Source organism: Colossoma macropomum, unplaced genomic scaffold (genome assembly GCF_904425465.1).
Source record: "Colossoma macropomum unplaced genomic scaffold, Colossoma_macropomum, whole genome shotgun sequence".
NCBI lineage: Eukaryota > Metazoa > Chordata > Actinopteri > Characiformes > Serrasalmidae > Colossoma > Colossoma macropomum.
In genome coordinates, this window is record NW_023494792.1 from 26,841,397 (window position 1) to 26,857,620 (window position 16,224).

General features: G+C 39.9%; 1 protein-coding gene across 1 annotated transcript in view; it reads right to left on the minus strand.

Annotated features, from left to right (window-relative positions):
- Positions 1 to 16,224, minus strand: part of col22a1 (collagen, type XXII, alpha 1) — a 123,029-nt gene that overhangs the window by 16,989 nt on the left and 89,816 nt on the right. The window contains exons 32-42 of the mRNA XM_036576727.1: positions 16,009 to 16,041; positions 15,729 to 15,782; positions 11,994 to 12,047; positions 11,196 to 11,249; positions 11,050 to 11,103; positions 9,691 to 9,744; positions 9,167 to 9,271; positions 3,398 to 3,442; positions 2,540 to 2,617; positions 904 to 939; positions 759 to 812 (exon numbers count right to left, since the gene is read on the minus strand). Of these exons, the coding sequence (XP_036432620.1) occupies positions 759 to 812; positions 904 to 939; positions 2,540 to 2,617; positions 3,398 to 3,442; positions 9,167 to 9,271; positions 9,691 to 9,744; positions 11,050 to 11,103; positions 11,196 to 11,249; positions 11,994 to 12,047; positions 15,729 to 15,782; positions 16,009 to 16,041 (621 nt within the window). The remainder of the gene's footprint in view (positions 1 to 758; positions 813 to 903; positions 940 to 2,539; positions 2,618 to 3,397; positions 3,443 to 9,166; positions 9,272 to 9,690; positions 9,745 to 11,049; positions 11,104 to 11,195; positions 11,250 to 11,993; positions 12,048 to 15,728; positions 15,783 to 16,008; positions 16,042 to 16,224) is intronic.

Genomic DNA, 16,224 nt, shown 5'->3' on the forward strand with positions numbered 1-16,224 from the left:
TCTGTCTGTCTATCTATCTATCTATCTATCTATCTATCTGTCTTTCTGTCTATCTGCCTATCTATCTGTCTGTCTATCTGTCTGTCTGTCTGTCTGTCTTTCTGTCTATCTATCTATCTATCTATCTATCTATCTATCTATCTATCTATCTATCTATCTGTCTGTCTGTCTGTCTGTCTGTCTTTCTGTCTGTCTGTCTATCTATCTATCTATCTGTCTTTCTGTCTATCTATCTATCTATCTATCTATCTATCTATCTATCTATCTATCTATCTGTCTGTCTGTCTGTCTGTCTTTCTGTCTATCTATCTATCTATCTATCTATCTATCTATCTATCTGTCTGTCTGTCTGTCTGTCTGTCTGTCTATCTATCTATCTGTCTGTCTGTCTGTCTATCTATCTATCTGTCTGTCTGTGCTGTCTGTCTGTCTATCTATCTATCTATCTAAGTTAGATGCTGCCACCACATTAACACTGAATGAAGTAAGTTTGGAAAAAACACATACATTCTAATTTGAATGTTCTCATTAAGACTGAATGGCCACAAATCAAATATGTATCTGTTCAAAGAGCACATTTAAAATGTACTCAGATCTACTTTAACCACTTAAATGAACAGAGCCCACCGACAGGCCCCACCGACACTCCTATAATCATTATATATCATGTTGTATAGTGAGTTGGCCATAACATTCACTGTGGCCTGTATATGCTTTGGTCTATGCTGTGCCGTGTTCTGCTTGTGTTTGGGGCTTACGTTGTGTCCAGCTGGTCCCTGAGGCCCTGCAACTCCTGGAGCTCCTCTCAGCCCCTGCAGTGGCAGCAGAGTGACAGCAGTGAGATTAACGGCTACAGCTATGAAATGGGCTCAGAATGTCCTAGAAATACAACAAGTTACTCACAACTGCTCCTAATGGGCCAGGTGGGCCTGGAGGTCCCTGTGAAAAATACAGAATACAAATCAGACGTTAACCACAGAGTATGAATACTGATTCATAGAGTGTGTTTTAAGAGATGACTCTTTTGAATAAGGATGCAAAAAGCCAAATACAATCCAATCCTGTTCTGAAGTAAAATGTGTGTATAGTTTATGAATAGAGGTCTGTAGAATCAATCAATATCAAACATGTCATTGTGCCTCTAGTATCTGTCATACTAAGAAAACCCTCTGTTTGTGTTTACACCTGCATTTACATATCTGTGTATATGTGCATGTGTGTGTATGTGGTAGCAACTGGACAAGTGGCAATGCTTTTTCACTGGACTGTTGTCTTGATAAATTATGTCACAATCTGTCACAACATGCTTATTGTTGACAAAAAAACAATTCTCAAATGCATGCTTTATTAAAAGAAGAGTATAAGCTGTCTCTTTGAATTGGATGTAGGGTATGTGGTATGTAAAATGCTAAATACAAATCATTGCATTCATAGTTTTTAACTTTTTTAATCATGGCACTACTTTGACTGTTCCAACTTATCAGATGCCAGAAAAAATAAATAGCATGACATATCGTGTATCGTGAAAACCTCTTGAAACGTCGTGACATTCAAATTTTTCCAATTAAAATCCTATGAATGAAAAAACAAAAACCCAAACTAGAATTTGCTTGCTAAACATGATATATTCACAATTCTATTGTCAACATCCACCAAAACCTTATTTAACCAATAACCGCAACTGTGAGGCGACTGCTAAGCGTTACCGTTAGAGCTTTACGTGCATAGGTGCCTCTCATCACTCTGGTAGGAGAAGAATGAGTTCATGAAGTTCTGAATTAGCAGTGATACTGTCAGCATTTTGCAGTTAAATATGGATTTAAACAGCCTACAAACCACTGACAATCATCCAGCTCAGAACGACACAATCAACCAGGTCATTAACACTGAAGGGGTAAATGCTAGAAAATGCCAGCATATGAATGTTTTGTTGGTCATTATTGGTCCTTTGTGCAAAGTAAGTGAGCTCAGAATTGTATATATTCACGCCGGTGTCTCCTACTGCAAGATGTCCTGCTGAACAACATTTAACAGACTGTTTGGTCATGGTCATATATATGTATAATTATGAATTTGGATGCCGTCAACATGGTGGTGGTAGTATGAGGGAAGACTGATTGAGGGAGGGGCAGAACCCTGAGAACTTGAGCTGGAGTTCTGGGCAGCTTCTGTCTGTAGCTAGAAGGCCAGAGCCCCTTCGTAGCTGTAGCAGGACTGATGTAGGACTGAGGAACAGAGAGGAGATGGGGTGGCGGTGGGGATTGGGAACACTTTGTCATGGGAACGGAGGGTAAGGATGTGAATTTATAGGGCGTTAGTTTGGAAGGAGGAGGGGTTTCAGCCTGTAGCTAGAAGGCAGGACCCCCAAAAACTCCATGATGAACTCAGAAACTGTTGAGGTCTAGGACTGAGTGATCTCATGTATGTGTGTCAAGTCAAGTCACTGTGTGTGTGTGTGGGTGTGTGGGTGGGTGTGTGTGGGTGTATATGTGTGTGTGTGTGTGTGTGTGTGTGCGTGTGTGTGTGTGTATCCACATACAGCTGGTCCGGTGAGTCCTTCTCCTGGAGGACCTCTGGCTCCTGGCATCCCCTGCATTCCTGGATTACCTTGTGGACCCTAAAGTGCACAAACGAACAAAGAAACAACTTGACTACTCAATCAAGGTTGATAACTGATTATTATGTCTGTTACCTAGCAATCAGACCCTATTGCAGTGTATTTGCCTTTTGTTGCCTGTTTATTCTAGTTATACTAATTACCTCCACTGCACTAATACTAATGCTAATTTCTGTTAGCCTCTCTATGGGGTTTTCAGTGTTATATTAGCATTAATTACGGTGAATGCGCTCTTTCCCATGCTGGGTTTAATATTATCCTACTTAAACATGAGATGAGTTTAGATATCTTTATGCTCAGATAATCACACCCATTACGTCCACCCCTGCCTGTTTTTATGCTTGTGAGTTTCTTTCTCTTTCTCCTTCTCTCTGTTTGTGAGCTTAACCTATAAGAAAGATGAGGCCTGTTATAAAGGTGTGCATACATTTCATAAGCAACACTGTAATCCCCCCACTCAGACGGTCCAAGATGTCTCTCCCATTTTTGAACATTTTTCAAAGTTGAACTTGGGGGTGTTGTTACTCTTCAACATGTTGGCACAAGACTCCTAACAGACCAACAGGCTAAGGTAAACGTGCCAAAGGAGAATTTCTCAAATATCCCACATTCTCACACTGGTTTGATGCTCCATGAGCTCAGTAAAGATCTTGGGTCAATGCTATATAATATGCAGTAAAAACAAGGCATGTCCTGAGGAAGTACACACCTGTACCTGTCAAACCTCAAGAAGGTAACGAAGGTAGAACGTAAAGAAAAGGGCTTCTAAAATAAAGTTACCTTCAGTCCTGGAGGTCCGGGCATTCCTGGTAGTCCTGCATCACCCTGTAATTACCGAAAGTAAATTACAACACAGGCTGGGACTCACAAATACATGCACACACACACACACACACACACACACACACACACAAACACACACCACTGTCTTAAATGAGGATCATTACTCAAATGTCCTGTTTGTGTACTTTCTATAGTACTTAAAGCTCTAATTACAATTGTGGTTGATTCAGACACATTTACACTAAAGCCCTATTGGAGCTCTATTAGTCTTACTTTTTGGGGAGGCGCTGTAACTTCAGTGATAACTGATAAGGGGCCGGATTTAGAAAAGTGTCTTAAGAATGAAAATTTTCTTAAATGTGTGTTTTTTCTTAACTTCCTTCTCAAGAAAAAGATTTTTTCTTCAAATAACTTCTTTTATCTCATTTTCTCTTTTCTTAACTTTTTTCTTAAAGACTAATTCTAAGAACAAGTGGTATTCTCAAAAATATTATGTTCTTAAATGTTTTCTTAACTTTATGACAGCCTCACATTTATCTCAGGCTGTAAGCGTTGAGGTTTTTTTTTTGGAGAATTGCATTTAAGAACATTGGGCTTCATTTGCCAATCATTCTTGAGAAGAAATTTCTTCTTAAAACCCACTTACGCAGTTTGCACGAAGATTCTGACATTCACCAGTGTTTTCTTATTTGGGATTTGTTCTTAGGGAAGAACAGAATCTACACACACTCAAGAGCACAAAGATGTGAAGAGTTCTATGGCTTAATAACACGACATGAATCTGACGTAGACTTTTTCAAGGGATCTTTCTCAAAAACACATTTAAGAAAAAACTTAGGAAGATGTTGGTAAATGAGGCCCATTCTTATGAACCTCTTAATGTTTGTCTTAAGAACCTTTGCAAGTTTTTTCTCACGAAAGCTTCTGTGAATCCGCCCCCTAATCCAGCACAAATCTGCAACGTCAGTCATTTCACAAGTCTGTTAAGTGATAATTCAGGAGCTAATGACCCTCTGTAGCCCTATTGGAGCTGGATTAGTGTTACCAGAGGACATCCGGTAATGTAATGCATGTGTGATTTGACTGGCTGTTTCATACGAGAGAAAGTATCTGTAATTTTCCCAAATAACCCCAAACAGCCAGATCAAAACGTCATCAGGGAATTGTTCACATCAGCTTCCAAACAATAACGCGCAGCTAAATTTGGTGAAAAAATAAACAAAACCCCAAAATCGACACTGGATGAGGGAGGAGACTTCACATCTCACTTCAGTGTTGGTGATGCCCATTGTTTAAAGATTAAGATTAAGATATTGGGTCGAGTCTTCCAGTCACAAAAAGGAATAAATGAAGGTGCCGTTTTCTATTATTTTGTCTGTTTTGTCTTTACACTACTGTGAGGTCCATCCAGGACTACTCTCACAGGGGTTTGGTGAAATATAGAAAGTAAATCACTCTGGAATTATTACTTAATCATTGTAAAAACTATGGACATTGCAGATTAATACTGGAGTAAAATCGTAGATATCATAGGTAATCACTCAAATTATGGCACCTAAAACTAATCCAGCTCAAGTAGGGCTTATGATTCGTCAAACTGATGAATTATATATTACAGAGCTCCCTCAGTAATAGCAGTTGAACTGTTCAAACTGACCTCATGGTAATGCCCAACCAAATCCTGGTAACAGACAATAGCATCTCCTTTGTGGTGACCAGAAGACAAAGATAACCGTTAAAACTGAGCTTGACTTGGCATCGCTTCTTTATCCTCGGGTTTAATACAGCACTACCATATATTACAACACTTTTGCTGACGGCCTTATCAGAAGGAGAATAAAAAAGGACCATCTTTTACAATGAAGTACAAATAAAGTACCTCTCACAGGGCAGTGATCGCTTTCTTGTTGGGTCACATTTGGTAAACTGAATGAGCCCACTTTGCTAGGCTAATGCAGCTGTATCCAGCATAAACGGGATGTTTTTGTTGTTTTGCTGGTACTGGATTAATTTTAAGCTTAATTCTATGACGTTTTGATCCGACTCTCTCTGGGGAAATTCCACAGATACTTTATCCTGTACGAACTGACCGGTCAAATCCTTTACAAATCACATTGCCGGACGTCAACAGGGAAAACTAATCCAGCTCAAACAGAGCGTAAGACACATGTTAATGGTTTCTTGCACAAAGACACCTTTGTCTGCATTTTTGTATGTGTGTGTGTGTGTGTGTGTGTGTGTGAGCGTGTGTGGGTGAGGGTGTGGGTGTGGGTGGGGTATCTGTAGCCTGTAGCAGTGTGATGTCGTGAAACACCCACAGCACCTGCAGCCTAAACCCACTTCCTCATTAGTTTAATGGGAAGTGATTACAGAGCAGTCGGCATGTGGCTGGGCTGTTCAACACCATCAGCACATTCAAGTGGAAAACCTGGGTTTGGGAATACAGTGGCTTTACCAGGAAAGAGGAATACATGGTTACAAAGCAGATTAAGGAATAAAGTCAACGGTTGGGACTAAAACTCACAGTGGACCCACAGTTGACCCATGGTAGCTCAGAATGCACAGTGACAATTTTATCTCTCACACTGCCATTTCCAAACATTACATACATTACATAGACACACATACTAGCTCACACATATTAGCAATGGCCTTGCAACACCCTAGCAACGACCTGGGACAGCACAGCAGCGGCCTAGCAACACTTTAGCAACCACCTAACAACCATCGAGCAATGCACTGGAATACCACAGCAAGCTTTTAGCAAAACCATAGCAACCACCTTAGCAAGTACCTTGGACAGCACAGCAACAGCCTAACAACACCTCAACAACCACCTAAGACAGAATACCCTAACAGCACCTTAACAACCACCTGGGACGACGCAAAAACATCTTAGCAACACCTTAGCAACCACTTTAGCAAGTACCTGGGACAGCACAGCAACAGCCTAACAACAACTCAACAATCACCTAGGACAGCACAGCAACAACCTAACAGCACCTTAACAACCACCTGGGATGACACAAAAACATCTTAGCAACACCTTAGCAACCACCTAACAACCATCAAGCAATAAGCTGAAATACCATAGCAAGCTTTTAGCAAAACCATAGGAACCACTTTAGCAACCACCTGGGACAGCACAGCAATAGCCTAACAGCACCTTAGCAACCACCTGTGACAGCACAGAAACAGCCTAACAACAACTTAACAACCACCTGGGACACCATAGTAACATCCTAGCAACACTTTACCAACCACCTGGGACAGCACAGCAACAGCCTAACAACACTTTAGCAACCACCTGGGACAGCACAGCAGCAGCCTAACAATACCTTAGCGACTACCTGGGACAGCACAGCAACAGCATAGCAACACCTTAACAGCCACCTGGGATACCATAGCAACATCCTAGCAACACCTTAGCAACCACCTGGGACAACACAGCAATGGACGAGCAATTTTTTAGCAACCACCTGGGATACCATAGCAACATCTTAGCAACCACCTAACAACCATCAAACTGGAATACCATGGCAACCTTTTACTACCTTTTACTATTTTTCCAATCAGGTTATCCTAAATAATCAGCCGTGTTCTGCAGGTGCTGAATTCTGGAGCACTATTAGCTGCCTTAGTCAGGCCACCTTAAGGCTCGTTCACAAACTTTCCCTTTCTAGTCTGATCTGTTCTGTCATAACTGCCCTTAACGATGTGTTTAAATGGAATTAGTCGTGCAGCCAAAGACAAAGTCATTGATTAATCATCAGGCCACGCTGCTTTAGTCTGGTACAAAATCATCAGAGTCAACCTTACTGCCATTCCTTCTCATCGCAGCCGTGTGTTGAGTGAGGGATGAAATATAGCTCCTCTGGAACGCAGCGTTACAGGAATCGCACAAGCTTTCATTTTGTTTTGCTCCTCAAATTCAGTCTGGCATTATTCCGGTTGGGATTCATTTACACTGCAAGTGCTTCAGTCAGTCCAGTCAGCGTGTTATGATGACTGTGCTATTCAAATATTTGAAAACTGCATCATCACGTCTGATTTTACATATTCTAGAGTGCGCAAGAGCACAAATGGAGTGTCAAGTTATTGGCTGTAGTTTTCAGCTGCAATTCCAGTAACGGGCCAATAAATTTCCTCATCTGTCGGGTTGAGAGAAGTTTTTACTGGATGTATTTACAGAAATGATTTGGGTGACTACTGACTTCTACTGTTTGTAGCTCCTTGTAACACCATAGCAACCAGCTGGGACAGTACAGCAACAGTGTATCAACACCTTTGCAACCACCTGGGACAGCCCAGCAACAGCCTAACAACACCTTAACAACCACCAGGATTACCACAGCAACATCCTAGCAACCACCTAATAACCATCAAGCTGGAATATCATAGCAACCTTTTAGCAACACTATAGCAACTACCTGGAGTTACTATATAAATCTGTAGTGACATTAATAATTCTGGGGTTTTTGATGACGAGCTGTGCTTGAATGTGTTTCCAATTTAATAAATGAATAATACCTGAGTAACAGAGCTAATTAAATAACTAACTCATATGCTGTCCATTAATCCTAAACATATGGCTTAATCTACACTCCATCTACACAAACCAACAAGGCTCCATCCGACAAAACTCATCTTGCTTATATCACCCAAACAATTTGTTGTAAAGTCCTTAGATCTCTGGACATCTCACAGTCTTTAAAGCTGAACATTGTGGTCAAGAAGGTCGGGTTGGCTCAAGTGTAGCTTCGTGACAGACCTTAAAGGAACAGTAATGCGAAAAATCAAACTCACAATAGTTTTCCAATCACCCTAGATGTAGTTGAGCAGCCAAAGCATGTTAGGCGTCTGAGTTTTGCTTCTTTAGTTTATAACTGGGGCTACAAAGCTAATGTAGCTAAAAAACAATAGAAGTCAATAGTCACCCAAATCATTTCTGTAAATGCATCCAGTGAAAACTTCTCTCAACCCACTCAAACCTCAGCCAAATCACAGACAGCATAGATTACGTTTTTTTTTCAGTTGTTTCTTTTCTGTTAATCCTAAATTTCAAACTAAAGACATTTTTTAAACAGAAAGAACAGAAATCATGAAGCTAATCTAGCATTTACATGCCTGCATGATGTGAGTGCATGCGAAGAGGGGCCGGTTTCCGCGGGGAGTTCAAATTCAGCACTTTTGTCTAAAGTGCCTGCAGCGTTGAGCTAAACTGTAGTTTTTTTGGCATCCTAAATAAAATCTGCATCCTAAATAAAGACCATGAGGTTTGGGAGAACTTTTGGGGATATACATTTACAGAAAAGATTCGGGTGACTATTGACTTCTAGTGTCTGTTAGCCAAAGTTAGCCTCATCTTCTTCAGTGCTGAACTGAAGAAGCAAATTTCCAGACTAGTCTGGGCTGATTGACCACATCTGGTGTAAATGGAAAATTGTGTGAATTTGATTACACTGATAATTATTCAGCATAATTATTGAACGGTTCATATAATAAACACAGTCATCCCGAAACACTACAGAAAGCACAGGAGGTGACACGGCTTCTATTTCTCTGGCGCACCATGAAAGAAGAAGCTGCTTGTCATGCAGATGGAATTTCAAACTATTGTGCCAGCAAAGACGAAGCAACCAAAGAGTTAGATTAGTTAATTAATCGAATAATAAATAATAGATTAATCCATTATATCAATAATCATCAGTAATGCACTGATATATGTTGCCTTATTGCTGCAGATCAGGTCTCCTGATTTCATACCTTTGCTCCATCTTTGCCTTTTCCAGGTAAACCTACTTCACCTCTCAGACCAGGCTCTCCGACTGGACCGGGGGGACCTGAAGGACCATCCTTTCCGGCGTCTCCCTGCAGAGCAAAGTGAGATATTCAGGTCTGCTGTGGGTTTTGCCACCTGTCTATCATTTTGATGTGAAAAAATCATATCACAATATTTCAAATTTTCTTGTCATTTATCCGCATCACATTTGGTGTATAATGGCCTTTAGGGCAGACACTTCTAGAGGTCTTAGTTGACCCCTTATATGGTCAGGGCCCACCAGCCAGCCCATAGTTTTATTACACACTACTATAACCTAAGAGTAGATCAACCAGCATTGAAGTCCCTGTAGTTACTGAGTAATAAGCCTTAGTATGAAATAAACCTGGGGTTTTAAGGGGTTAATTTCTTCTCATATAAGTGCATTTAAATAATTTGCATTTTAATAATTACAAGAAACATGCTAAAAGAATAAAAGAGGGAGAAAGTCCGACAGTGTGTCTCTCACCTTCTCTCCTTTCAGGCCTGCTATGCCAGGTGGGCCGATACTGCCTGGGATTCCCTGAGAAACGAAAACACAGGGAGACGAATGATTGATAAGCTGCATACAAACTAATATCAGACAAATATCTTGTGCAAACATGTTTACACGTTTGGAGACTTAATGTTTATTAATTACACATTACACTATTAAACAGATGCTTCTTCCAGGGTTCTTCGGTAAAGAAAACCGCACTATGTAGAACCATGAACACTCAAAGAGCCCTTTGCATGATTAAAGGGGTCTTCGCATCATAAACGTTCTTCAGATTGATGGAGATTGTGATGTAGATGGTTTTATATAGAACCTTTTTGACAAGGGTTCTATATAGCACCCAAAATGGTTCTTCTATAGGTGCGATGACAAGCTTGTGACAATAGAAGAACCCTTTTAGTTTGATTAAGGTTTCAAAAAGGTTCTATATAGAACCATCTACAGCACGTTTTCCATTAATCTGAAGAACACTTCTACGATGCAAAGGGTTCTTAGAATGTTATGGTTCTATATAGAACTATTTTCTTTACGAAAGAACCCTTAAAGAACCATCCTTTTTAATAGTGTACAAAAATAGAATTATTATAGGATTATTATAGAAGATGGTTCGATATGGAACTATTTACTAAAGAACCCTCGGAGAACCATCTTTTTAAAGAGTGCATAAAAACAAAATTATTATAGAATTATTATAAAAGATGGTTCTATATAGAACTATTTACTAAAGAACCCTTAAAGAACCTTCTTTTTAATAAGATAAAAAATTGCATTAATACAGAATTATTATAAAGGATGGTTCTACATAGAACTGTTTTCTTTACTAAGAACCCTTAAAGAACCATCTTTTTAAAGAGTGTATAAAATAGAATTATTATAGAATTATTATAAAACATGGTTCTATTTACAACTATTTTCTTTACTAAAGAACCCTTGAAGAACCATCTTTTCTAAGAGTGCATAAAATTAGAATTATTATAGAATTATTATAAAAGATGGTTCTATATAGAACTATTTCAATTTACCAAAGAACCTTCAAAGAACCTCAATCTTTTTAATAGTTTATAAAAATAGTTTATTATAGAATTAATAAACACAGGTAGTCATAACTCTATACAGTTATAATGCTGTAATTACTGCATTATAATAATTAATTGCATATAGACATAGTGCTGCATAGTACTTTAATAATACATTAATAAAGATGTAGTAAAAATTCAACCACAGTGAAAAACACACAGATCCATTATTCGTCAGCATTTTCAGACAGACCACTTTTTAACCGCCAGAGCAAATCAAAATTCTTGTGGATAATTCATACAGATAAAAACGTACCACATTGCCTGGTAAACCCCGAGGCCCCTGGGGGCCGGGCAGCCCTGGAGGACCCTGAGGAGGAGAAGGAGAGCGAGAGATGAAAGTGACATCACACAGAAGATGAAGGAAACATCAGACGGAAGAAAAGCAGCAGTGAAACTCACAGGGTCTCCATTCCTGCCAGTATCTCCTTTATCTCCAGTGTCTCCCTTCACTCCCTGTTCAAAACAGCAGCAGGAACTTTTCAGCTAAGCAAGAAAAAACACCTGCAAAAGCTTCTGTAGGACAAAGCAGCTATGCGCTAATCCTTTAGGGGTATGTGTAGTTTTAAAGGCCTCATGTTCATCAGAGAGTCTTCCTCAGTATGAAGAGCAGGTTGCCTTGCATTCAACATGGCGGTGGTAGTATGAGGGAAGACTGATTGAGGGAGTGGGAGAACTCTGAGAACTTGGGCTGGAGTTCTGGGCGGCTTCTGCTTGTAGCTAGAAGGCCAGACCCCCTCATAGCTGTAGTAGGACTGATGCAGGACTGAGGAACACCAGGGAGATGGGTTGGCAGTGGGAATTGGGAACAAGGGGCATCCTCTGGTGCTGTTCCTGATTATTTTTCCTCTAAATAAACTCGATTAGTCGTTAAAATGTCAAATTATTGGGAGGCACACAATCGTTTGGATTAGAAACACTTTCTAAAAGGTGCATTTTGACCTGCAGGGCGAATGACCTCTCTCTGTTTCTGTCATCACTGTATACATGACAGTGTATGTGAAGCAAAAGTACAGCAGCTTTAATCTAAACTAGTGAGCAGACAGTGAGTGCTCCACTAGCACCTTGCATACATCTGCAGCACAAACGGATGCAAATTAGATTCTCTGTTTAATTTGCATCCTGTGGAAGATTAAATGATAATCTGAAACACTCCAGCGGTCTGGAGATGACAGGAGATGAAACAGTATTGCTCATTACCGGGGGTCCAAGTAGTCCTCTGAAGCCTTGTTCTCCAGGAAGGCCCCTTTGACCCTGGAAAGATCAGCAACCAGTGAAACTGATAAGTGAGTTTACAGAGAATTCTTCAATGTCAAGCAGCTTCTTCTGGCTGTTTTGTTTAAAATCATTGCTGTAATTTACATTGTAAGCATGCAGTAAAATGTCAAACACGATCAGTTATATGGCTAATCTATTCACATTTACATTATTCATTCATAGTATTGGATTGCATCCTTAAGAAGATGACGTCCACCTCCAGTTACAACACTGGAGGTGGATAGAAACCAAGCTTAAGAAACCAGAATGACCATAAAAAAGATGAAAACATATGTGGACGCTTTAGATGCGTCTCCAGAAATGCTACAAGGAGATTAGCTAGATTGGTAGACTGGATCTGTCTAACCTGCACATCTCCAGAGTTGAGAACATTACAGTGCGTGATGTTTTATAAAAACTAATACAAGTAGCTACCAAAGCTCTTAAATGATAAACTCATACACACGTATAAAGCTGAAGTCAGCTTCTTATTCACCAGCTGCTCATTAGAATTTTCCATTCCACCTTAAATGGTGCTGCAGTTACACTGAGGCACCTTAAATGAAGAACGAATTTTGAAAGTTGGCGAATACAAAACCGATATCAATTTACCTCAATAAATTCATTAATTTACCTCAATAATTGTATTAATTTGCCTCAATAAATGTATCAATTTATCTCAATAAATGCATTAATTTATCTTAATAAATGCATAAATTTGCCTCAATAAATGTTTCAATTTATCTCAATAAATGCATTAATTTACCTCAATAAATACATTAATTTATCTCAAAAAATGCATTAATTCAATTCAATCAATGCATCAATTTACCACAATAAATTCATCAGTTTATCTCAATAAATGAATCAATTTATCTCAATAAATGCATCAATTTATCTCAATAATTGCTTTAATTTATCTAAAAAAATGCATTAATTTACTTTAATCAAGGCATTGATTTACCTTAATCAACAAATACCTCAAACTTTCGCTTGCTGATGTTTACTGTGTACTGAGCAGCTAATTAGCACCACTCCTCTCATTGGTTGATCAAATTCCGCGTCCCAAACCACACGTCTGTACTTCACCTACTACATTATTGGGTTCACTTCTAATGGTAAATGCGTTATTTTTTGCACACTATTTAGTGTGCTGGTATACAGTTTGGGACCCGAGAACAATAACACAGTGGGAAATTTCATCTATTATCACTACAACAACAAATCAAATCAAATCAAGTCAATACATTCAAATCCATTCATTAATATGCCACAGCACCACTGAATAAACTTGAAGTTGCCTACCAAAATGGAGGCAGCGTGATTGTGACGTTATCGGAATACAGATGTATCAGTTCAGCAAATGTAGCTCCACCGTAATTTATCACAGTTCTATTTTACCAACAAAAAACATATTAATCTCAAACTTATATGCAAGGTTTGATTATTTTGTTTGACATTCAGTGTTTCTGTGAAGTCAAATCGTTGCATGTCAGTGCATTTTTACCACCCTAGTGGCTGATCCAACTGTATTATAGACTAAAAGAGTTAACACTGCATGCACCCAGATCAAGTGGAGTGGTTTGTGCAGACAGAAATAATCGCTGCTGGCTGCATTACTGAGTGCAGCGGTAATTCAACACAGGCATTTCATTTCACATAGATAAAGTTGGCTGAGAGCTGATTCATCATAGTAATAAAGCGTGTGTGTACGTGTAAGAGAGAGAGAGAGAGATAAAGAGCGAGGGAGTGTAGCCTTGGGACGATAAATGATATCATTGAATATTATGATAATTTAAATAAGTGCCGATATTAAAACGAAAGATAATTCTTTCATTGCTCTCTTGTCTGTGCAGAAAACAGTTACCATTATAAATTAATGAGTAACCTACTTGGTAATTACATAGTAATTACACACCAATAAACCAAACCTTTATGACCACTTGACTAATGTGCTGTTGGTCTGTGTGCCAACAAAACAGCTCTTACCCACTGAGGTAAGGACTCTACAAGACATCTGAAGGTGACCTGTGGTATCTGGCAACAGGACATCAGCAGATCGGATTGGACTTCTTGTTCCAGCACATCCCAAAGATACTTGATCGATTGAGATCTGGACAATTTGGAGGCCAAGACGTCACCTTGAACTCTTCGTCATGTTCCTCAAACCATTCCTGAACAATGTGCCATCACTTCCCCAGGTAAACAGCGCACACGTACCCGGCCGTCCCCATGATATCAAAGAAAACTGTACTCATCAGACCAGATGACCTTAATCCATTGCTCCAAGGTCCAGCACTGATGGTGGCCAGGGGTTAGCATTAGCTCTTCCGTTGGTTAGGCCCGACAGATGGGATGGCCTTCATTGCCCTCGTGCATCAGTGAGCCTTGGGCGCCTGTCACTCTGTTGCGGTTTGGGGTTTGTCCCTCCTCAGACAGCTGTTGGTAGGGTCTCACCACTACTGACCAGGAGTGCCCCACAAGCCTTCCTGTTTCAGACATACTCTGACCCTGTCGTCTGGTCATTACAATCTGGCTTTGGTCAAAGTTACTCAGATCTTCACGTCTGCCCGTTTCTCCCGCATCCAACACGCCAACTACGAGAACTGACACTTTGCATAATGTCTAATACACCCTAGACCTTGACATGCACCGCTGTTATGAGATAATCAATGTTATTCACTTCATCCGTGAGTGGTCATAATGATTTGGCTCATCTGTGTGTTTCCATCAGGAAGATGTGTTAAAGGCCTTTTCACACTGGCTGTGTTTACATGCAAAGATTTTTGCCAATCGGAAGACTGAGGTGTTTATGCTCACTCTACTCAACAGTCTGATGAAAATCTCTGTTTACATGCTCACTATAAGTAATCCAATCCAAAATTACACGCATGCGTAGAGAACCACTTAGTGTAGACGTTACCATGACAGTGAGCATCACGTGAGTCCAGTCAGAGTGAGACGAGCAGCAGTGAGCAGCGCTTGTGTTTTTAATAGTGTCAGACTCAGGAAAACGTCCTTCACATGTCCTTATTAAAGAAGGCCGAGAGGAAGACGTCGTGTTCTGAGACACATAAGCTGGACGTCCGTCCCACCGCCGTCTTTTACAGATCAGAGCATAAACTTCGTCTCCTCTGCAGACCAGTTTCTGCTCCACCATGCTGAACATTATAAACTTTCACTATGACGTGACGCACATGATCAGAACGTACTTAAACTTTCCGATAGGGAATGTAATCAGATACAGGTGTTTACATGGTTATTATTCTTCTATTTAACAGATTATTTACAGGATTACCCACCTCGTTCAGTCGGATAGAAATAGTATTCCCAATGGCCTCAATGAGACTAGACTATTCCGAATGAGGTGTCTATATGGACGTATTTGATTCTAATTAAGCTATTAGTGGGATTATTAATGGATTACAGGGCTGCATGTAAATGTGGCTAATGTAAAAGTCAATAAATTATGTGAAAAACTGAAATCTGTTCTCTCCCAATCCAGGTCTCTGTAAGCTTACAGCAGAAGATAAACTTGGCCTTACATGCAGCTCCACTACACTGGTGTAAACACACTCTGTGGTAAGAGAAAAGCAGCACTCTGCTGCCACCTTGTGTTGCACTGGGTTAAAAGCACAACTTAATTTTATTTATTTATTTTCATTTTTGACCACGTACCTCTATGCCTGGCATTCCTTGGTCTCCCTTTTCTCCTTTCTCTCCAGGCTTACCCTACCAAAGCAGTTAAAACATACAATAATGCTGATTATAGTACATAGAAAAACAGTAATTTCATAATATTATAGCAGAGCAAAAGGGTTTAAGGGCTTCTCATAACCTTAATCATCACATTGATCAAAGAACACAGTTTTTGCTGCCTCGCATGCAAAAGTGTTGATGCATTAGGGTGGCTGCATAACTAAAGGCCATGAAAAGAGTATCAGGTCAGAAAACGTACCGGTTCTCCAGGCTCGGGAATCACATTGGCCACCTGGAAGGAATTCAGACAAGTGAGCATTACAGTGAATCTTTCTCCCTGAAAAGCAGTGAATCTACATCATTCTAAAGCCAATCTGAGTATATATACAGTTGTGTACATGCAAAAGTTTGAACACCCGTCCAAAGAGCGCAGAGAACACACAGAGCTCCTTGGGAGCCCATGTGATAGTGGAAC